Source organism: Thrips palmi, unplaced genomic scaffold (assembly GCF_012932325.1).
Source record: "Thrips palmi isolate BJ-2018 unplaced genomic scaffold, TpBJ-2018v1 HiC_scaffold_18, whole genome shotgun sequence".
Lineage (NCBI taxonomy): Eukaryota > Metazoa > Arthropoda > Insecta > Thysanoptera > Thripidae > Thrips > Thrips palmi.
In genome coordinates, this window is record NW_023144627.1 from 13,891,804 (window position 1) to 13,914,390 (window position 22,587).

General features: G+C 53.5%; 2 protein-coding genes across 2 annotated transcripts; one reads left to right on the plus strand and one right to left on the minus strand.

Annotated features, from left to right (window-relative positions):
• The first annotated feature begins 2,827 nt into the window (after nt 1-2,827).
• Nucleotides 2,828-4,169, plus strand: LOC117645559. Its single transcript, XM_034385847.1, has 4 exons — nt 2,828-3,056; nt 3,142-3,272; nt 3,347-3,414; nt 3,501-4,169. Exons 1-4 carry the CDS (start codon nt 2,922-2,924, stop codon nt 3,830-3,832), a joined length of 666 nt encoding a protein of 221 aa, XP_034241738.1. The 5' UTR covers nt 2,828-2,921; the 3' UTR covers nt 3,833-4,169.
• Nucleotides 4,170-4,296: 127 nt separating this feature from the next.
• On the minus strand, nt 4,297-22,285 carry LOC117645550 (MLX-interacting protein). Its single transcript, XM_034385832.1, has 19 exons — nt 21,473-22,285; nt 10,904-11,010; nt 10,750-10,823; nt 10,314-10,436; nt 10,059-10,221; nt 9,864-9,959; nt 9,614-9,783; nt 9,254-9,541; nt 8,963-9,163; nt 8,704-8,879; nt 8,493-8,622; nt 8,181-8,382; nt 7,900-8,096; nt 7,580-7,786; nt 7,384-7,500; nt 7,183-7,310; nt 6,981-7,104; nt 6,698-6,827; nt 4,297-6,620 (listed from the first exon to the last, which is right to left on the minus strand). Exons 1-19 carry the CDS (start codon nt 21,847-21,849, stop codon nt 6,460-6,462), a joined length of 3,171 nt encoding a protein of 1,056 aa, XP_034241723.1. The 5' UTR covers nt 21,850-22,285; the 3' UTR covers nt 4,297-6,459.
• Nucleotides 22,286-22,587: the final 302 nt, after the last annotated feature.

A 22,587-nucleotide genomic window follows, 5' to 3' on the forward strand; every position in this document is an offset into this window, starting at 1 on the left:
ACTGTGAGCGGAGTTTCACTTGTGTTGATTGCGGTCGGTTACAACATTAGTAAGTTGGAGGCTGGAAGTTACAGTGTCCTGCGGTGTTTTATCTCCGCGATTCGTGCGAACACTGGACTTGGACTGGCAGTGTGCCTGCGGTGTCTTCTTGTGGGAGGCAAAGGGCGCCGCTGACGAAGCGGCAGTCGGGGAATGCGTGCCGTGCCTCGCAGTGCCGTGCCGTGCCGCGTCCGCCACCTCGGCCGCAAAGCTCACGGCGGATGACGCGGTTAGGCTGACAGGAAACTCAACGTGCACAAAAAAATAAAATAAAAAAATCGGATGCAAAATAAAGCAGAAAAAAATGGAGGATGGCGTGCACGACACCATAAACACCTCTCTAACTACTCCCCTGACAGTTGGCGACTCGATACAGGTTGCGTGACGCACGCCGTGGTGCTGGGGAGGGGGAGGGGAGGCATGTAAGCAACAACGACCAAACACCCCCTCCCCCGAATCCTCCGCCATCCTCCCCGTCCCTTCGAGACGCATCTCTGCCGTGCATAACTGCTGCAACCAACAAGGCAGCAACTCCCGCCAACAGGAAATGTCCGCGGAGATCCGAAGAGTCGTCCCGACGCTCGTCTTTGTCGCACTGCCGTCGCGGTGCGAGAGAGACGCACGTGACTCTTCTGAAGTCGCTCGGCCGGCCCCGCGATCCGCGAAACACGATTCCCGAACGAATACCGGTGCGGCTTCGGGAGTGTTGGAGTGTTTCAATTCCAACCGCTAGCGGATCGGCGAAGAGCGGTGTGCCTGATACAGCAAAACAGTTGAATATTTGCGCGCGCAATAAGGCACCAGGGGCAAGGGGAGGGAGCACGATCGAGCAGGATTCTCCTCTCTTCTCCACACAACACTGCGCGCAGCCGCAGCACAGTGGGCCGGAAGACCGACGGAGGCGGCCAAAACTCTAAACGCGTTTTGAGCTCCAGAGTCGCTAAATGGGACTCGAAGCGAACGTGTGACCCCACCAATGGATTGCTCTCCGAACGAGGAGTCCATTGGTGGGGTCACACGTTCGGTTCGAGTCCCGTCCAGCGACGCTGGAGCTCAAAACGCGTCTAGAGTTTTGGCCGCCTCCGCCGGTCTTCTGGCCCACTGTGCGCGGCAGCCACAGTGCGCCGCCAACGATTCAGAGGGAATTGGAAAGCGCCCCTGGGCTTGATTTCGTGTGGCAAACGGCAAACCCAGATCCGGCATCCGGCAGGGACTAGACTGCCGCGCCGTGTCTCGCTTCGTTTCGCCATTCGCCTCCGAGCTGGTTTATATCACAACTACCGCCACGCCGGCCGGCCGGGCCGCGTGGCACTACAGCGGGTGGGGAGGTTTTTCATCTTTGGGAGGTTTGAGCGTGGCAGCGTGGCGGGCAGCGACGGCGAGGAGGAGGCCGCGCTCCGGGGGCAGACCGAGACCGCGCGCTGGCTTCGGTCCTTCGGTTTGTTTCGGGATACGGTGCACCCCGCCGCACCCCTCCCCGCCCAATATCCCCCTTGCGAAATAACGGCGTTGACTCTCCACTGCTGAGGTCGGCACCACAGCTCCGACTGAGTCACTGAGTCCTCGACTCTCCGGATCATGCCCTTACAGTGGCGGGGCGCGCCCCCAGCCCTGCCTGCGCCCTGCCCCTGTGCACTGCCGGCCAGCGGGATGCGACGTGGGCTGCAGAACAAAAGCCCCCCCCCCCCCACACACACACACAGAGCTTCTTTGAGTGAGTCTCCCGGCTGAATCTTTTAGGGTTTTTTTGCGAACTGAAACGTTGAAACACGACGCATGGTCTTTGGAAAATTTTTGCCCAAGGGCGCATCTCTTTGTATGTTAAATTGAGCGTGCACCAGGTTGGCGAAAAAGTCCTTTAAAATTAAAAAATCCCATGGGTTTGCAAACTCGTTGGCGAAAACTAGAAACTTAAAAGGAGCTGGTTTACTTTGGCGTCCAAAAAATAATAATTTCCCAGTCCAACCAGGAAGGTCGCGGATCAAAAGACGGCATCAGGATCCGCGCTGTTGGCAGCGCCCGGCGAGGCGGGGCGAGGCGGGAGTGGCCCCAAGCTGGACAACCCCGAAACATGACCCCACCCCGCGCGTTAAGATTTATACCAAGCTTTGGCCGGCGTCATCTCCGGGCGTGGTAGCCTGGCTGCGTGGCGTGGCGGGCCGGGGGCGGGCCGGGGGAGGGGCGAAGACATTAACGTGCTCATTTCCCTCTGTCCAATCTCCCCATGCCGCCGGGCTGCCAGGCTGCCATGCCAGGCTGTGCCAGCATCCAGGCCTTCACGACACTCTTTTAAAGCTCGCCCCGACGGGCCGACGAGCCGACGCCACCAGGCTGACGCCACTGACGCCACGACGCTCCGTTCTCCTTGGTCGTTCCCTCGGGTTGGGTTTTAGAGGAGGCAGCTCGGCAGAGTTCCGCCTTGCCTTGCCTCGCCTCCGAGCGCGGGAGGGGGAGGGGAGGGGAGGGGAGGGGGCGGCATCCCGGAAAATTAAAGGTGTACTGTACTAAAAGAACCCGGCCGACCCACCCGGCGGAGGTTTTCGTCTGAACCGTTCAATTTAGGCGGCTTAGACGCTGGTTCTTTTGTCCCATATTTCCACCCTGTCTGCAGGACGCGAACCTGTCAAAACGCCGAGTCTGTTCTGCGTTCGAATCAAAAATATAATTCGTGATCTTTCAATCCCCTGCCCACACCACCCCGCATCCAGCACCCTGCTGCTTTGCCGCCTCGTTTGAAATAGCGCGCCAAAGGCAGCGCCACCAGTGCACTCTGGCGCCAAAACACCGCACTGTTGGTCGTCAGTCAACTGTCGTCAGCTGTTTTAAACGCCTCCCATCTAAACAAAGTAATGTCCAACGTATTTATTTGTGAAAGTAACTGAATGATCATGGACTCCGAATCAATGAACAGTGCGGGTATCATTATAAGCCCCAGTACCCACCAGAAAATTAAAGCAAGGAATGCTGCCATGCGATTAAAACATGGTGTGCCACAGTTCAAAGATGTTCTTCGAAAGGTTAGTTACCAGTTCATCATGGCATATTTGTATATTTTTCGGGATCTGTATGTTTTAAAATTTTGAAATTCAATTTTTTTCTCAGCGTTTTCATAGCCGGATCAAGGAAAACAGAGGTCGACTCTTTGATCGCCTGAGAGATGTGTCTGGTTTGCAAGGCGGAAGCGTATCTAAAATCATTCAACAGGAATTGGCAAACATTTTGGATAATGAGTTGTATGTGCTTATTTCTCAACCAAATTTTTGCTGTTCGACGCCTGGTATCTTTTCAACTTCAATTTCTATTTCAGACTAATGGACAGTGATGATGAAATGCGCATTAAACAAGAAATGGAGTTCGAAGTATTTGGACCAGAAGGTAATGCAGAAATATTATGGTAAAAGAACAGTTTAGATGACTTAATTCACATACGTATTTGGTTTTCCCATTCTGTTTTCTTGCAGAGAACTGGGTTATGCATCAATACGATTTACTCATGGCTGATGATAATGCATTGCAAGAACTCTGGGAAGAAGCGCAGCTGGTAGTATGTCCAGTGTGTCGAAGGGGAAACCTTTCATGTGATGTATTTAATCAATTGATAAGTTGTGGTAACTGCCGCATGGCAGTGCCTGCTCGGGCCTCTATCCAAGAAATACAAGATCGCATCTATGTCATTATTAATAACCATAGTGAGACTGGATGTCCAGAGGTCACTCACTTCTTTGTGTCGCATGAAGATTCTTCTCTTTATGCACATTGTAATACATGCCCCTTTTTTGACTTAACTGTTTGACGCTTCATTCAGTCAAACAACTGTGGGGATCAACTTTGTCAGCAAGCAATCAAATTTGTCAAGGTATCAACTAATTTTTCTGACCCTGTAATTTTTTAAGTTGTGATTGATTCTAGGTGTGAATTCATTGGTCGTTGGACAAGGTGTGAATCTAATTTTGTCATTTGATGTTGTTTGATCTTGCTGCCCAACGTCCAGTCAATTGACCCTTTGCCTTATCAGTATCAATTTTTTCATCTTCACTTTTCTATTCTCTTTTAGGTAACATTACCGCTCTGTGATACTATTAATAATTTATGAAATTTAGGAGTTTTGATATTAAAAATAGTACAATTTTGATGAGTGTATTAATGCCCATTCTATGGCAACATGAAGTTTTATCTCAGAATCTGTGACAGGCACTACCATCAGGACCATCATAATGTAGAATGTGTTGGGTACAAAGGAGTAGAAATCAGTAAAAATTGTCTATATTCAAAATATATTTTGCTCAGATTTTGTTCCACATGAATCAGCATTTCAGACAAACAAATTGATATAATGTCAGTCCAATTACATTAATCACTGGGTGGAGACTATTAACATATGATTAAAAATATGTTAACAGTGTGTGGAAGACATGTGGCATTTCTTTCTTTCGCTTCAAGTTAGTGCAGCGCAGAGATCAAAAGTTACACTAGGCCTTTCACGTAGTGACAATGGTCAAGAGATAAAATACAGTTTCATTGCCCACTCAACTATAAGTGACTGTAATTTTGCATTTATGCCTATCTACCAAAACTATGAATTAAACTCTCCCTTTTTGATTAGGAAAAGTCAAGGAAGAGTATAAAAGGGGAGATAGTTAAAAAGATGGCATGATAATAAAGTCAAATACACAAAATCCAATGAACACACAATACTGACTACTATGAGATGACATTTTTGTTAACACCGAGGTACAAAGTGAAAAGATCAACTGACCACATAATTTGAAGTTAATTCAGTCTTTCAAAATTGTTTATGACTTCTTTCCAATAATGACTTGCCATTAGAATACATTAGCTAGCCACAAATGGCACAATTTCAATTGTGGGATAAATTTCTTATTAAAATTTAATTGAGCTTTCCAGAAAAAACCACACTCTCCCAATTTGCCTTCAAAGGGAAAAATTGGTCTACAACTTCATTTACGTTCTTGGTTGTTTTAAAATTTGAGGAAACTGACAGGTAGATTTACAGTCATGTCCAGAATGGAAAAAGCCTTTCTGAAATTACCTCTCCAGTAGTGAAGTAAAAATTTGTACATATCACATTCAGAAAAAGGAGCTTAAGAGACGCTTTGTAACAATTACAAATGACAAAGGGCAGAGTAATAGTCACACCCAACACAGTACACCATACAATTCACAAACACATATCTCTTTACAATAACAAAAGTAAAACAAAACAACATAAATTATATGCAAATATAGATTAAACATCTGTACATAATAACAAATCATAAACTTATGTTCACATTCTACGTGTTGCTAATAGAAAAATTGACAGAACAAAGTGAGTCCATTTTAACACGGGAAAGTTATGATGGCACATTTAACCTGTCTTAGCAGGAAAATAAAACTTGGTTCAAAAAGGCATTTTTCAGATTCATAGGAAGTAGGTCAGGATGGGCTTCACAGGGAAGACAACACAACTCATTGATAAATTTTTTCACATGCAAGCATGAAACTTGGTTGATGGCACAATTCACTGGCATATCTCAGGATTCTGAGTATGACATAGAATAAATGGCACTGAAGTTATCATTCCCATGACTTTTTTCTTAAACCTCCCTAAAGCTCCAACATCCTGGCCTAAAATAATGTCACATAAGCTAAGGCAAACTTTGCTGCAACTCAAAACAGTCATTAATTATGAGTCAAAACAAAATGACTAAGAAGGTAAGAAGCACAAAATTTAAATTTACAAACTCGTAATGGTAACAATTGTACCAAAAATAAAAATAATAATCTATAGGTGTCCTTAATTGAATCACTCATGGCAACTGACCAATTTTAAGTGCTATAACAATGATACAAAAGTTATATAATAATGCATGAAAGTTTTTAAAACAAAATATCACAGCAAAGCTTCCTTTGCAATCATCTACCTCATCTTGAGCTCAATGTTATTGTCCACCAATAACAGCAAATCTGGGGAGGCAAGGGAACAATGAGCTGAACAGAGTGATATCACTAATCTCATCTCTTTAGCAGGGAAAGAGGAGAGAGATTACAAAGGATAGAAAACCAGAACATAAAAGGAACCCATGAGTAAGAGAGATGGATTTTTGTGACATCAGAACTATTCAACCAACTAGAATGATACAGAACACATGAAACTGACAGGCGTCAACTTCTACTCATTTTGTGTCTTAACATGTCAAGTTCATGCTGTAAACTACAGATTTTTTCTTGATTGACTAGCTTTTACTATGCACTGTTATCACAAACAACTCACTTCTCGCCTTAATTTGAAATGCACAGACTGTCACGTGACACAACAAGGCATCCCTCATGTCATAAGTTCCACACCTTTCTTGTTTCATATTTTTTTTGTGAGCATAAGGTGGGATTTTTTTATTGTCACACACAGCACTGCACAAGTCAACCAGGCTGTTGAGAACTGCTGCTGGCATTCGAACTTGAAGCTCCACTGCTACCAGCTTCATTCTTCAAAACTGCTTGTCGAGCTTCTTCAGGGAGTCTTGATGGATCGGACAATATTTCTGTTGACGTGCAGAGAAACCGGAGAGAATTCAAAACAACTGGAAATTAAGAAAAGAAAATTAGGAAATCAGTCACAAAATTTCTTTGAATTTTTCATTCATGGTCTGATACTAACCAGGACGCAATTCAACAAGGGAACAATGTTTCTCAACCCATTGCATTGTAGTTCTGTAGAGCTCATCAACACTTGATGTGGAAACAGTGCTGTTGAAGGAGTCCAATAATGGCTCAACCATTAGACTAAACTGTACAAAATGTTAAGGAAACCTTTACATAAAATTTGAAATATAAAAACAAGAAGGATGCAGAAGTGGCATTAGGTTGCACAAATGTGAAATGGTTCTTCCAACAGAGGAAATAATTTAAAACCAAAACCAAAATAGCAGTCAAAAGGATACAATCCAAAACTTCCAATTGTTAAGGGTTTGACCTCGCACATATTCCTCAAACATTTCCCTCATTTTACTGGCACGGTGGCGGGAGACAGGTGCTCCAGTAGCGGGAAGCATAGACTGACAGTTACTGCAACAGAAAGAAAGTTGTAACAAAACGAAGTTAAATGCACCTCTTACTATATAATTATCCAACATCCCAACATACCTTATGGCACCATTTAGTTTCTCTATTTCCAGTCGAAGCTCATCCATCTCATCTTTCAGTTTGTTCCGTTCTCCTCGCAACTGCTTGATATATTCTGCACCTTTTTGGAGCATTGCAGCTTTACTTGTCTAAAAATTCAAGTTCATTAGGCTCAAACCGATGTTTAAAGAACTCAACTGCAAAACAAGAATTTAAGTTTACCTTGGTATTTGGATTCTGTCGAAGTTGGGGAATGAGTGAATGTAGTGTATCGAATCCATTCTTAATATTACAGCGCCTTTTCTGCTCTGCATTGATGTGGTACACACGCCTATGTTCCTGTTCAAATAGAATGAGATTTTGTTAGCATCATGTTATCATTTTCTGATGCTTATATCAGCAATAGAGTTCTACTTACACCACGTCCAGACACTTTCACTGTCCGGAGATCTGTGTCTGATTTAGAACCTAAAGGCGTTGGAGGTGACATGTTTTCCATGTTAAGAGGAGAAAGGCTCAAACCCACTGGAGAAGGAACTGCTGAACTATCACTTGCTGTGTCAGAGCCCTTGCCGGTAGCCACAATAGATGAGGTGGAGGTACTTGCAGCAGAATTGAGTATTAACTGTAAATGAATTATAAGTGAGTTATTACAGTGGTGTGATTCTGCCAGATAGGTGGGTGCTAGGGCTTATGTTAACTAAATTAGAAAAAGGCAATTTGAAAGAAGTTACTAACTTGCCCAGTGCTGGAACTTGGTTGAATGGTCATTGGAACAGACGATGTTATAAGTAGAGCAGTTGTATGTGGGACTTGGGTTTGTTGAGCACTACCACCTGTCGGCATAGGCAGGATGGGAATATGGCTCTTACTAATGGGTACCCGTCCACTTGGCGAATCGGATCCAGCAGTGAAGTTGTACACAGAGGATGAGTCTAAATTGAAAATACAAAAAGAATATTATGAGTACAATCAATTTTCTTTTTATCATAACTCTCCAAAAGAGCAGGATTACTCACTGACTGACAGCAGTTGGGCCAAAAGTGCACTGCTGTGAGCAGAAGAGAGATCAGGGTTACTGGAAGCTGACACAAGGGGCCGCATGCTCCTTGGTGCCATGCCAGATCCTACAGTATTTACACCACTTGAACTTGTGGCAGATCCAGAATTGCCTGGTAATAAACTTGAACCACTTCTTGAACGGTTTCTAAGTTTCTGGTACTGTAGAAAAAAAATGAAAAAAATTGAGAACACACAAAATATACCCACACATTAAAGAATGGCTCGGATCACATACATCCATCAAATATAACAATGCTATGTTAACAAACCTTCGGCACAGCAAATAATTCAGTTTCTGATCTGGCAGGTGTTTTATCAACTGAATTTAAACTTGCAGTATGAATATTACTCATACTACTGGTGGCCACACTACGCAAATTTGTACCACTGCTTGCATACCTAGGAAAATAAATATAAAGACAAACTGTAAGAACACCAGAAAACAACAATTTCAAAATAGCTCAAGCAAAGCTAACTTACGCAATAGATGACGTGTGCGTAGAAGGTAAACTAAAACTCCTTTGAGCTACATTTGTACTGAATTTGAAAGCCTCAGGAGATATCACAGTTTGTTGCTGAACCTGCTGTTGAGTTTGCAAAGGTGGCTGCAACTGTGGACTAACTTGATTAGAATAAGGCTGAGACTGAATTTTTATCTGAAAGGAAGACATTGGAACTGTTAATGAATTAATGGAAAAACAAATTTTGCTCGATGAAGACTGTCTAAAAATTGATTTACCTGTGCTCCTTGAGGCTGGGGTGACGATTCCGGCATTGTTGGCGGTAGAGGAGGAGGTTGCGGATGGCTTAGAATCGGTGAGGATGGAGTGTACATCTGATACCCAACTGCCTGACTTTGCTGGTCTTGCGATTGTTGTTGGTACTGCTGCTGTTGGTGCAATCGTTGCTGGTCTTGAATGGGTAATTGTTGATGAGATGGCTGAAAAGGATTGCAAAGAAAGAATACAAAAATTACAAAGAAAAGAATCAACAGATATTTTACAAGAAGTGAAGGGAGTTGTATGCTTACCACATGAGTGATTTGTTTCCTCACAATGGACTGCTGAGGTGCCTGAGTGAGTGCTCGACTTTTGGTCTGGGCTGCTGGTCTCACATTGCGACCTTTTGAAATAATTGGTTGAACTTGTTGAGGTAGTTGTGACAGCTGCGGATGATGTTGCTGCTGAATAAGTTGCATGGGCACTTGAAGATCCGATTCCGAGAAGGTTACTTTGTTACCAAGTGATTCTGAGCCCAACGATTCTACACTAACATATTCTGGCTGTCTGTACGGATCATTCATATGCTGGTACATTCCCTGAAAGGACAGCAATTGTTAATTCTAGGTTAAAACTTTAATTTTTAACAAAAATAGTTTTAGAAAATTTACCATGCTTTGTGATGATTGGTCCAATTGCGACATTAGGGAAATGGTTGAAGACGTGGGTGCAGACTTGCTTAAATCAGGATAAGAAGCACTTGTTGCTGGTAAACTTCGAAGGAGAGCATCATCAGCTATGGCTTCTTCAGGTACAGGGGGAAGTCTGTAAGAAAATAGCTCTGAAAAAGAAAGAGGAGATTTAGATGTTTGTATTGTTTTGTAGCATGTTAAGTAAGTAAAATATTGCTGATAAAGTTACCTTGTAATGGTTCTAATGTGTCCATAAAATCATCCAGATTCGGTTGAAGCTGGACTAAGCTTGGCTGAATAAAGTCAGCGAGCCCTGCTCCCTTAGCTGAATTGGAAAAGGGTTAAAGTTAGCAACATTCATGGACATTGAGCCAAGAGCAAATATATTGAATGTTTCAAGCATGGCAATGTCACCAACGCTTACCTATCTCTCTCGTATCTGGGAAAGCAAACGGCTGGTTCGACTGAATTGTAGAGAATAAGGTGTCACTCATAAACTCCATGTAATCCTGGTCAACCATCATCGACATCATTGATGAGGAATCGTTGCTGTCTGGCTGCCAGTCCAGCATGTCCACATCGCCAAACTAGAACAAATTATTTCAAAAGCAAATTTTAATGTGTTGCTCTTTTAAAAAAATAATTAATATTAAACTCAAGATAGACAACGGAGCCTCACCATATCTGGCCCGTCTTTGACACATCCCAGGATCCGGTTCCTGCGGTACATGCGCCATTTTTTGTACTCTGCGGTCACAGCTGCCAACTTCCTCTTCCAGTACTTGCCCTCCAGCACCACTGCCTGGAACAGAGTGAGTGACACATTAGGGAAAGGGGAGGGGCCGATGTCCAATAGTTTAGCCTACTGTCCAGGAGCTTGTAATCAGCCCTCATTTTAAAAAAAAATTGACAGAGTAGGAGAAGGGCATGTGGAGCAGAAGCCAGTGCAAGTCCCTTTCCTCTCTTGAGCAACTCCTAATGGAAACTGTCGGTCCCTTTAATGGAAGGAAACCTCCCCGGGATCTTCGCTGGGGCTTCACATGATGGCCATGGAACACGCCGCACCCCACGCCCACGCGAGGGGAGGGGAGGACAAGAAGGCCCACAAAACTTACTTCCGGTTTGTTGTGTGTGTCCACGTCCAGGGGCGAGGCGAATTGACACACCAGCGTACTCTGCTTGAGGATGACTGCAACCAGACAACACCAGAGTCACTGAAACCGCCTCACTCAGACAAAACAGCAGGCAGGCACGCCATCCGACACTCACACTGCATGTGCCAGCACCGCCAGATGACGTTGTTGAGGCGAATCTTCTCCTTCCATCTTAATCGAATGCCTTTGAAGCGGTTCCACTTGGGCGAGGTCAGCTTCTGCCTGAAACACACCAAAGCCAGGGGCGTTAGTCGCAGTCACCCAGTCACCCCACCAGAAGCAAAGGACGGTCATTCGCATTCGCAGTGCGTGCGGAAAGTAAGTAGGCTGATTCAATCGCCTCTATCGCCCCATGAGTGCGAGAGAGACAGAGCGATGAAAACGACTTTCTGAATCAGCCCGCGCAGAACAGAGGCCAAGCCGTGGCACTGGAGTCACGAGAGTCGGGCGGGGGCGATGCGCCCATTGAGTGTGGAGGTGGGGGAGGGCACCGGGATGGGACAGGTGGCTCGGGGACACGCCCCCCGAGCCGTCAATGGAGACGCAGGCAGAATGGGCGCGTGGCCGCGGGGCGTGGCGGGGAAGTCCATCGGGCTCGGCAGTGACCGCAGGAAGGCGACTGCACTGTGAGTAGTACTCGCACGGACACACACTGGCCGAGCTATTTATTGCAAGTCGCCCGCCTAATCCGGCCGGATAATCTTCGCCCCGCCCCGCCCCGCCCCTCTGAGAGCCAGCGACTTCCAAGAAGGGGGACGCTACGCTACGCCGGGCCGGGCATTGCCGCGACGCCGCGACGCCGCGCTCAGTCAATTGGAGCCAGTTGTTGTACGTACATTGTGGCGACGCGGCCGCCATGCCGCGCCATGCCGCCATGCCAGCGAGACAATCACAACCCCGGCGACACCCGCCGCTCATTTCCATGAGGGGCCCCTCGACGCCGCGGGCCGGACTCGAACACGTGTGTTTGTCGTTTGTTTGCCGCCGTTTTTCGGCATTGCAAGGGGAACGCGGACAGCGCCGATGCGCAGTTCGGGCCCAGTCCCGGAGGCGACTGCACTCTGCCTCGACTCGCCGCGACAGAACTGGCCGATTTTGCGCGCCCGCGTAATCCGCGGTAACTGCCGCCGCCCGTACGCAAGGCGACGCAAGGCAAGGCCGGTAGACGGGGCCATGCCACCACGCCGCCACCCCGGCCCGCAAGTTATCTGGTCGTCGACCCGCATCGGGGACCCGCGAGGGGCGGGGCGCGGCGGGGCGGGGCCGCAGGACAACAACCAGGCAAATTGAAAAGGGCAGTCTACACTAATCTGAGGCCGCGGGCCGCGACGCGCTACGCGCCGCTGTACGCGCCGGCAGCCGTCGCCAAACGCAACGCGACGCAGAGAGACTAGCCAGTCTCGTTTCCGACAGTCGGTCGCGGCCGAGGCGGCAAGGCCGAGACGCACATCACCCCGCCCCGGCGAAGTAGCATGAGATCGGGGACCCGTGGGCGTGGTAAAGCGGCGTATTGGGTTCGTAAAGTAGGTACACTAGCAGAAAAACTCACAAATTTGATCATTTTAAGGGCTTTATGGTCTGTTTCACTAAATCCTACACGCGAGGCGTAGGATACGAGCGTGTGACCCAGCCGCGCAATAGTCGAACGCGCGCAGAGGACTTTAAGCCAGCTGATTTCCGCCGTCGGTCGCGGCAGGAGGCGCGAGACGCAACCGACTGCACCTCCGCCCCGCGAGCGAAAGTGCAGCATGGAGGCGATGCAGGCCGGACAGACTGGCGCGGCGTCACGACACGTCCAAGTGTGGGGGACGCAAAAGTGCGAGCAAAAGTGGCAGAGTGGGCGAGTGACCCTGAGTGACCTTTCGACGAGTCCGGTCAGGTTCCACACTGCTCCACAGCCCTGCCGGTCTAGCGGCTCTGGCTCTGGCGTCCTTCGGCGGCCCCACCCCTCCCTCCACGCCGTGGGCTACTACGCCTGGGCCCTCCTTGCATAACGGCAACAGTTGTGGGAGTGGTGGTGGAGCGGCCGAGGCGGCCGAGGCACAACGGCGGCAGCGAGCCCACCACACCATGCGGCCGACTGGCCATTCGAGCCCCGCGCGGAGTATCGAAGCATCGAAGCCGCCTGCAGTTTGCTTCAGAGCAGTCGCTCTGTCTCTCTCGCACCCCTGCGCGACGCGTCACGAGTGCGAGAGAGACCGCGGGTCGGCCGCGCGAGGCATCAGCTGTTTCCTCGCTATCGTCACGAATGCCACGAATTGGAAAAGAAGAAGCGAGCCTCTCTCTCCCTCTCGAGCAAGAGCCACCCCGACACGACCAGTCCGCGGTGTTCCGGCGCGCTCCGCCCGCCCGGCCGGTTCAGGGTTCGCGCCGCGCAAGCGCCGCGGGGCCGGCCGAGCCATTCAGCGCTGCCTCTCTCGCACGCTTCACGGAGAGCGCCGCGAGTGCGACAGAGACAGAGCGACTCTTCTGAATCGCTCGGCCGGCCCGTCAGTAATCCCATTGTTGCTATCTAATCGAGATAGCGCGCCGCCGCTTGGACAACTGCACCACATTCGCACTAAGCGACTCCCGGGCCCCGGGCGGGCGGGCTGTCAGTTGGGTAGTCATTCGCACTAGACCAGCAGTGCCCCACCGGGACCGGCAGGCCCGGCGGCGGGCCGCCAGGTAGCCCCGCGGGTCCCCGCCACGCCCCACCACCCCACCATGGCGCGACTAGAGGCGCGACCAAGCAGAGCCAAGCAGCGCGCCAGCAAAGCCCTACCTTTTTATTTCCCTTCGAGATAACCAACACACGTGCCGCTAGCGGTGCCGGCACTGGTGCGTGAAGAAGGATCCACTTGGCGACAGCGTTTTGTCGCAATGGGCGGCGCGGCGCGGCAGCGGCGGGGCAAATTAACGCGAAGCCGCGTTTTCAAGCCACACACACACACACACACACACTCGAGTCCCCGCCACGTGGCGTGTGGCCGCACGTACTATCTGACCCGCCAGACGACCCCGTTCCCACACCGCTACACTGTGCAAAATCGCGCCAAAAAAAGAAAGACGAAACCGAATCGATAAAGAAAAAGCAAAAGCAGTCAAAGGGCGCGTGTGGGAAAAGTCGCAAGTGTGCCGAGCAAATAGGAGGGAAGGACCTCTAGCTTCGACGGCCGTCCGCGCGTGGCGGTGGCAAACACGAGTCTGCGTCGCTCCGTCTCTGTCGCACCCTTGGGGACGACCAGTGGGCGCGAGAGAGACAAAGCGACGACGATAGCAACCCCTCCCTCCCCCCGCACTCACTGCAGACACTGCATCCACAATGTTGTCGCTGGCTATAGATAAATTGTGTGTGATATACAGTACCAGGAGGCCGAAAAAATAAACGGCAACGCGAAAACACGACAGATTGGCAGAGGCAGCCAGTCCGGCAAAGACACACTGCGCCCCGCGGGTCAGGGGTTGACTGCATGCTGCACTTCTGCGATCCACCGCCCTGTTTTCGAAGACCACCTCGTTTATCACCAGACGGTGACATAATTTCTCTGTTTCGCTCGACGCGCGCCACGCGATCCTGCCCAAAGGTAAAGGACCCAACTATACCGGATTTGCTGGACAGTTGCGGCTCTTTAGTCCAAAATGAAATTTCGCGGGTAAAAAAAGATATATTTTTACTAGACTTTTTTTTTTCTTTTGCTTGAGAAAGTGACCCAGTATGCAGGGTGTCCCAACCCCGCTCCAGACTCCGTCCCGTTATCCTTCTCCAGCAGAGCATCGAGCAATTCGTACGCAAGTTGCATCAGCTGAAGTTCGATCGCCGCGCGGCCCCATAACCTCACTCTCGCAGGCGGGGAAAGTCGGCACAGGATTTATCCAGGGAAATTGCGTTAACCTTCCGAGCCCTTTTCTATGGGCCATGGGGGCAAAAGCACAGTGGGCCAGAGGCTTGGCCAGAGGACCGGCGGAGACGGTCGAAATCCCGGACGTGTTGAGATCCGGAGTGGCTAAACAGGACTCGAATCGAACGTGTGACCCCACCAATGGATTCCTCGTTCGGAGAGCAATCCATTGGTGGGGTCACACGTGCGGTTCGAGTCCCACTTAGCGACTCTGGAGCTCAAAACGCGTCCAGAGTTTTGGCCCTTCTAGTCCCCGGCTTGATTGGCTGAGAGAAAAGAGGAAAGTGGAAAGGGAAAGCCCCGTTAAGCGCTATCGACGGGCGGCTCGTCCTTGGCGGGTCGGCCGGCCCTAGTCCGCCAACCCGGGCCAGCCCGGGCCACACCGCCACGCTATCGGGCCTAGTTTTTGCGCAGCAATACTTATCGGCAGACTGGCCCGGCCGTGCCGCGCCTTGCCCAGTGCCACCGGCTTCGCAGCTTCGCTGGGCCCAAGTGCTTTATCGCAGGGTCACGGCTCCTCTGCGTCGTCCGCGACCCTTCGGGCTTCGGGACTTGAGACTGTGCGAATCCCCCCGTCGCACAGTGGGCCAGAAGACCAGTGGAGCGGCCAAAATCCTAGACGCGTTCTGAGCTCCAGAGTCGCTAAATGGGACTCAAACCAAACGTGTGACCCCACCAATGGATTGCTCTCCGAACGAAGAATCCATTGGTGGGGTCACACGCTCGGTTCGAGTCTCATTTAGCGACTCTGGAGCTCAAAACACGTCTAGGATTTTGGCCGCTCCGCCCACTGTGCGTCGCGTGCCCTGCCGGGCTCTGCCCCTCGCGACTGCGGGCGGAATGAAAGGTCAGCTCGCTATCGACGTAAAACGTCTCGGAATAAGCGCGCTCCCCGCAGACGACGCGAGATGATATCGGGACGACAGGACGAAGGCCATGAAGTAGGAGACGAGCGCCGTCGAGTGCGCCTCCCTAAGGGTCGGTCGGGTCACGCCGAGGTCGTGCGCACCCGAAGCAGGGGGCCAAATCTTTGCGCAAATTTGGACACAAACTACACTCGCAAAAAAACAGAAGTACGCCTGTCAGCATTTAGTGTGCAGTGGCGCGCACACCCGCGCTCCAAGGCAAACGCGATGCGCCAGGCTTGGAGTCTAGAGCGGTCTCCACTGAGCCACCGCACCGCACCGCGGGGCCCGCGGCGACATCTCCAAAAGCAGCGCTGCCCCGGCAAGGTCGGGTAGGGTCAGCGATCCGGAGCGGCGTGGCCGGGGCCCCGGGCGGGCGGCGAGCGAGTCCCAACGGCAGCCAAAGCCGATCCGAACACGGTGGGTCACCCAGGCGGCGGTGGCGGTTATGAGACGCGTTATGAGCTCCAGCGTCGCTAAACAGCACTCGAACCGAACGTGTGACCCCATCAATGGATTCCTCGTTCGGAGAGCAATCCATTGGTGGGGTCACACGTTCGGTTCGAGTCCTGTTCAGCGACTGTGGGGCTCAAAACGCGTCTAGAGTTTTGGCCGCCTCCACCGGTCTTCTGGCCCACTGTGCCCCACCAATTGCGTACCAAGCCCCGGGCTAATAAGCTGCATCCCATCTCGGGCCGCGGCACGGCCAACACCACCGGCAAAAGCAGAAGAAAAGAGACGGCAAGTTCGGCGACATAATAACCCACCACAGATTAGCGCGGCGCTTGCGCAAGCACGTGTACTGTAAACGAAGCAGAGAGGTGTGTCTGTGTGTGTGTGAGTGAGCAATGCACACTGCATACCGCGCAACCACACAGCCAGCAATCTGTCCCCGAGATAAGCAGGACGGGGTGGAACACAGCTTTCGCGCACACAGCTTTTACCGACTCCCAGCCGCGGCCGTGGGTTGCCGAGCCCCGGAAAGGGGTTCTATAAAAAAAGAAAAACCAGCCAGCAGGAACGTTGGGACACCCTAGGCGTTTACGCGAAGGCGGAGTAAACAGTGCAGCAGCAACCCTGCCGCGGCCCGCCGCGCCGCCGCCCGCCGGGCTCGCACTAGGCAACCCCAGCGCACGGCTGCGCGGAGGAGCGGGGGCGGCCTACCTCGCAGGCGCTCCAACCCCGGCAACTCCCTCGCTCGTCGCTCCGTCTCTCTCGCACTCGCGGGGCGCGCCGTGCGGGTGCGAGAGAGACGGAGCGACGAACAGCAGCTCCAGCAGCTAGAGAGCGCCGTGCCGGCGTCGCCCGGCAACGCCAAGCATGGCGGTGGGTGGGTCACTGCTCCAAGAGAGTAATTGCCCCACGCGATCCCATGGGGAGGGGAGGAGGGGAGGGAGGGGAAGGACAGCGGAAGGGGATCGCTGAACGGGGCGGCGCGACTGAAAAACAACAAGCGCCACCAACTTAGACTCAACTCATCTCCCCTTTATCAGGTTATCAAGTTGCGGGACGCGGTCGGCCGGCAGGCGAGACGGAGACGCGAGACTCAAAGGCGGCGAGAGAGAGAGAGACAGAGACGGAGAGAGCGAAGACGATAAGGCGCATCTGACGGCATCACATCTGCACAGGCGACGCATCCGCGCCTCGTATCGTCACTTGGCCCCGCCCTCCGCTGCCCCCTCCCCTCCCCTCCCCCGCCCTGCCGCGAACCGCGTAGAGTAAACAGCAACGACACGTACAACCGTGCACAACACAATGCGTTACGTAACGAGCGGGGCGGGGCGGAGGAGCAGCTTATGCCTTCTCCGCTCTACAGCGTCCACGCTCGAGGCCCCGGTTATGGTTTTACGCACGGTTCGGCGTCCACGGTCTCGGGTTCAAATCCCCACGCCGGCTCCACTTTCCTCGGCGCGGGAGCAACGGCCCGCCGTCGAGCCGCGAGGACGGGGCGACTCGGTCGCCAAAAAAAAACCCGAACCGAAAGCGGACAATAAACAAAATTGCTATCGGCAGATGTTTGCTGTTTGCGCACGGTAGTCCTAAGCCGAGAGGCGTCGAGGCGTGGGCCGCGGCGCGGCGATGACGAGGCAGAGAGGTCCAGGACACCGCAGCGGACACATCCCGCGGCAGTGTCGCCGACGGGGCGCCCCGGGCGTGCGACAGAGACAGAGCTACTGTGCGGAATCACCCGGCTCGTGAAAGGCCGCAATAAACAACAACTCCACTGCAGTACGGAGCAATTGGGCGCCGACGATGACGTGTACACCGGAAAAGCCGCAGACAACACGCGCTGCTCTGCATGCGGGAATTTTAAAAATTAAAAGCGAGCGGGTGTGTTGCCGGGCTGTGGACCCCAGCGCTCACATCGCATCCGCACATCGCGAGACAGAGAGAGACGGAGAGAGGCGCGCGAGGCAAAAGGCACACAAGACACAAGAGAGGCCCAAGGACACCCGCCCGGGCCGGCGGCTCTCCTCGCCGACGACACCACTATACGATAGCCAGCCAGCCAGCCAGCCAGTCGCACAGTGGGCCAGAAGACCGGTGGAGGCGGACAAAACTCTAGACGCGTTTTGAGCTCCAGAGTCGCTAAACAGGCCTCGAACTGAACGTGTGGCCCCACCAATGGATTCCTCGTCCGGAGACCAATCCATGGCTGGGGTCACACGTTCGGTTCGAGGCCTGTTTAGCGGCTCTGGAGCTCAAAACGCGTCTAGAGTTTTGGCCGCCGCCACCGGCCTTCTGGCCCACTGTGAGTCGGTCGGCCTGCCCGCGAGTCGACCAGACAAACGTGTTGCACCCGCTCCACTGTGCCCCACTGGCGGCCAGAACGACGTGCCAGGCCGAGCCGAGCCCAAGCCGAGCCGCCATCCTTTTATTTTATTCAAATACGGCGCCGCCCGTCCAGACTTGGTCTTCCAGTCGCTCGATCGCAGCGCGTCGCACCGCGTCGCACAGCGCGGCATTAATCAAACCTTTAGTTTCCTCGTCGCCGGGCAAGGCCGGGCCTCGCGCCTCGCGGCCCACGAATTCGCGATGAGGGGTAAAACACACCGGGCCGGCTACCTGGCTGTCTGTCAGTCCGCCCGGCCGTGTGTATGTACGTCCGCGTCGACCCCGCGCTCCGAAGAGCGCCGTCTTGTCGCCGTCTCCCTCGCACTCTTACGGGACCGCCCAGCGCTACCCAGCGCGCGGCAGAGACGAAACGCCTCCTCGGAGTCAGTGCAGTGCAGGTGAACCTGACCTTGCGGGGCGGGGGCTCGCCTCGCCTCGCGCCTCGCGCCTCGCCCAGCTTAGCGCAGCGTCGCGCCGCGCGGCTGATTCCGAGAGTCGTCGCTCTGTCTCTCTCGCACCTACACGGGACGCCGCATGAGTGCGAGAGGACAGAGCGACGACCTACCGCCTACGGCCCCAAGGCCTCGACAACGACACTCTCGCGCGGGGCATCCCTGCCCGCTACAAGACCCTCGCCGCGGCCGACGGAAGCCCGGCCAGCTGATGCCGCGCGTCGCTCTGTCTCTCTCGCACTCGCGGGGCGTGCCGTGCGGGTGCGAGAGAGACAGTCTGAGGCACGTCAGGCACGTCAGCGAGGAAAGGCGGCGGCGCTCTCGCTCCCTTCCTCGGGGCGCGTGCCTCGCGATTCGCAAGCCCAAAAGCCGCGAAAAGCGGAGCGCGGAAATTTCCGCCGCGCGGCGCAGCGCGCAGCAAGCCAGGCGCGAGTTTGTATACACTACACTCGCTGCAATATAAAGCGCGGCCCTGGCGCGCTGGCGGGCTGGCGCGCAGGCGGGCCGGGCCCCCGGGCTGGCAGAGGCAGACCTGGCGGTGGCCCCGCCTGCCCCGCCCGCCCCGCCCAGCCCGATCCACGTGCGATGCCTCGGCGGTACCGCCGCCTGGCCGCTATTCGCAGTCCGTAAACAAACCCCTTCGCAACAGGTCGCACGGCGGACCCGCCGCGGACCGCGGCCACGGCGACGCAGCGATAGCGTTTACGACACGACCAGACACGACCCGGCCGAATCAAACGGAATCGCGGTCGCACTGCCGCGGGGCGGGGCGGGGGGGTGGGTCGACCGGCCCCACCCCCTTTCCCTATTTATACACCTGGGCGGTGCGCCGACGCGAACCGCCGTCAAGGGCCACGGGAGGGCTGAGGGGCTGACGGGCCCCGAGGGTGGCCGATGATGGGCAGCCCTGGAGGGCGGGCGGGGCGGGCCGAGCAAGGCCGGGGCCCGTCAAGGACATCGAGCGCGAGGCGCACTTGGTGAGCTCCACCAGGCCGACCCGGCGCGCCGCGGACCGAGCACGTCCGTCGCCTAGACCTCGCTGCCCAGGCCAGGCCAGCGCCAACCCTTTCGACAGCTTCCTTGCACACCCACAGGCACTCCGCGGTGCTCGGTGCTCCGCCGCCGGTGTCGGCCTGGCCCCCTCCACCGCGGACACTGGCCAGAAATAACAGGGCAAGGTGGAGGGGGTTATCAATAATAACAGCCCCCTTCCACGCCACTGGCGGGCCGTGGTGGGCCCCAAAGCGCAGTGGCTCGGTCACGTGCCGGCCTGGACTGCCCGGACTGGACAACGGTCTCGACGGAGGCGAAGCGCGAAGCGGGAGGCACGCCGTCGTGACTCCTCCTGCTCTCGCCTTAATCGCGATAATCTTAATTTGGCACCAAAGAGGCTTGTTCCGTAGGAGTGGCTGAGTAAGCAAGCTAAGCCTGCTAAGCACGAGCGGGGTCATGCCGGGCAGTCTTGTTGTTCCAAAGAGACGAACCCCAGTGCACCCCAGCCCAGGTGCTCCTGGTTGACATGGCAACCCGCGCCCGGGGCAGAAGGACAGCTGAAGATAAGTGTCCTGGAAGGACTGGAGGTACACCTAGAAAGCTCCTTGATGCTCGGATTGGGGAACCCCTTGCCTGACTTCCCTCTACAAACAACGACCGGACTACGCCAGCAGGGAGGGAACTCCCAAACAAGCGAGAGCGTCGCGACGTTCACTTATGACAGCATATCCACGACCGCGCGGAGGGGCTTGGCGCGGCACGGCGCGGCACGGCACGGCGCGGCTCGCAGTCAGATAGCAGCCGGGCGGCGACACTCGATATCTATTGGCTTCCACAATTAGGCAAGAGCAACTATCATAGCAGAGGCAGAGAGGCAGAGATACTGCACGGACATCAGGCGGGCCGGGCCGGCCGGACCGGGCCGGGCTACAGATGACCCTTTGACTCCCAGTCAAAAATTTTGAAGAAGGGAGACAAGGGTCCGAAAAAAACATGTTGGGCCATAAGTCATTTGGGAAATAAAAAAAGACATTAAAATGCTCTTTGTTTTACTGTCCATGCACAAATCTCAATCAATTTAAATCTTTTTAACTTCTCAGGTTTTTAATCTGTACACATAATATTGAGTTGAAAATGCCTGTTCACTCCGCTTAGCGGCAGCAAAGCAATAACCAATGGAATCTCACAACCATCGGCTCATGGCAATGACCTTTAGGGGCCTGCGCAGTTGGGCTAACTCTAAACTCTTTTACAAACGAGGCTTCCAGGATAAAAAGTTGAAAAAATCCACAAAAAAAAACAGAGAGAAAATTAATGTAACGAGTCAAGCAAGGTTCATGAAAGAACAGCAAAACTAATATTTCAAAAGAATAGCGACAGACAAGCTATCAATCAATAGTCCAGAGTGTACACAGTCTTGTCGTTGAAACCAACAAAACTTCTCATCAACAAACCAGCATCATAGTGGCTGACTAACATACAGTAGCACAGCACTACCATCTTATTCAAAGAATCCTCTTCAAAAGCCACCAAAGCGGTGGCAGGGGGAAGAGGGGGGTGTTTACATACATTGAGTGACCTAACCTAACCTCGTCTGCTGGCCACTGCCAGCACTCACCTGTAGGCGAGGGACATGCACTGGAAGAGCTTGGACAGCGACGTCTCGATGGACAGGTGCTGGCCGGGCTCCTTGAAGGTGGCGACGACGCCGCCCACGTCGCCGAGCCCCTGGCCGCCCTGGGCGTCGAGGCCGAGGCCGTGGCGGGGCGCCGCCAGGGGCTGGAAGAGGCGCATCGAGGGCGTGAAGGCCATGGACGCCCTGCTGCTGGCCGCGTCCAGGACGTCCACGTCCTCGTCGGGGACGGGCACCGCCACTTCATCCTCGTCGTCCTGCTCCTCGGCCTCGAAGTGCGACACCATGAAGTGGCCCGAGTGGATGGCCTCCTTCTCCTTGACGACCGTCGTCACACCCGCCACCTTGTGATACATCATCATTTAGGCCCGCGACCGCGAGGCAACACTAGTCAACACTGTGGCACTGGGCGCCGTGCTCGCCGTGCCGCGCCTGGCGGACAGACGCGACTGCCGTCGTCCAGGACGACGACGACGACAACGACAGCTTGCAGTACGGTCACACACTTGTTCGCGGCTAGCGTCAACCCTCGTCACCATCACTATCTTGACGAACACACAAGGAACGGCGGCACCACTTTCACGGGAGAAGACAGGCTGCAGCTCCCGTCCCGTCGCGCTGCCGTGACTCCGACTCCCACACTCCGACGCGGCGGATGGACGCGACGCGAACCCGTCAGGCCGTCGGCCAGCCGAAGGCTTTTGATCAATGCTGACGTTGTGCCCCTGCCCGTCCGACGGGCCCCTAGGCTGACTTGCTCGCTGCTACTGCCTACTGCTGCAAGCTCACAAGGACAAGTGCGCAAGTGCCCCAACAACCCCCTTTCCCCTTTCCCTCCCCCTCTCGCGTCCCCCTCCCCCTTCCCGCGGATCGTTAAGCCCCAGCGTACCCCACCGCGAGACTCGCCGAACGCTCTATGAAAAGTTTCGGCAGCAGAACGGCGCGTCAGATGGTTGTGTTTACGATTGAGTTCTGTGATTTGTCGGCTCGCTACGGAGTTACACTCACCATGTAAACTCGTCAATTTTTCCTAATTATTAAAAAGAAACTGTATCAGTGATCAATCATCGGTTCAGTTTCACCATTTCTATCATTCTCTG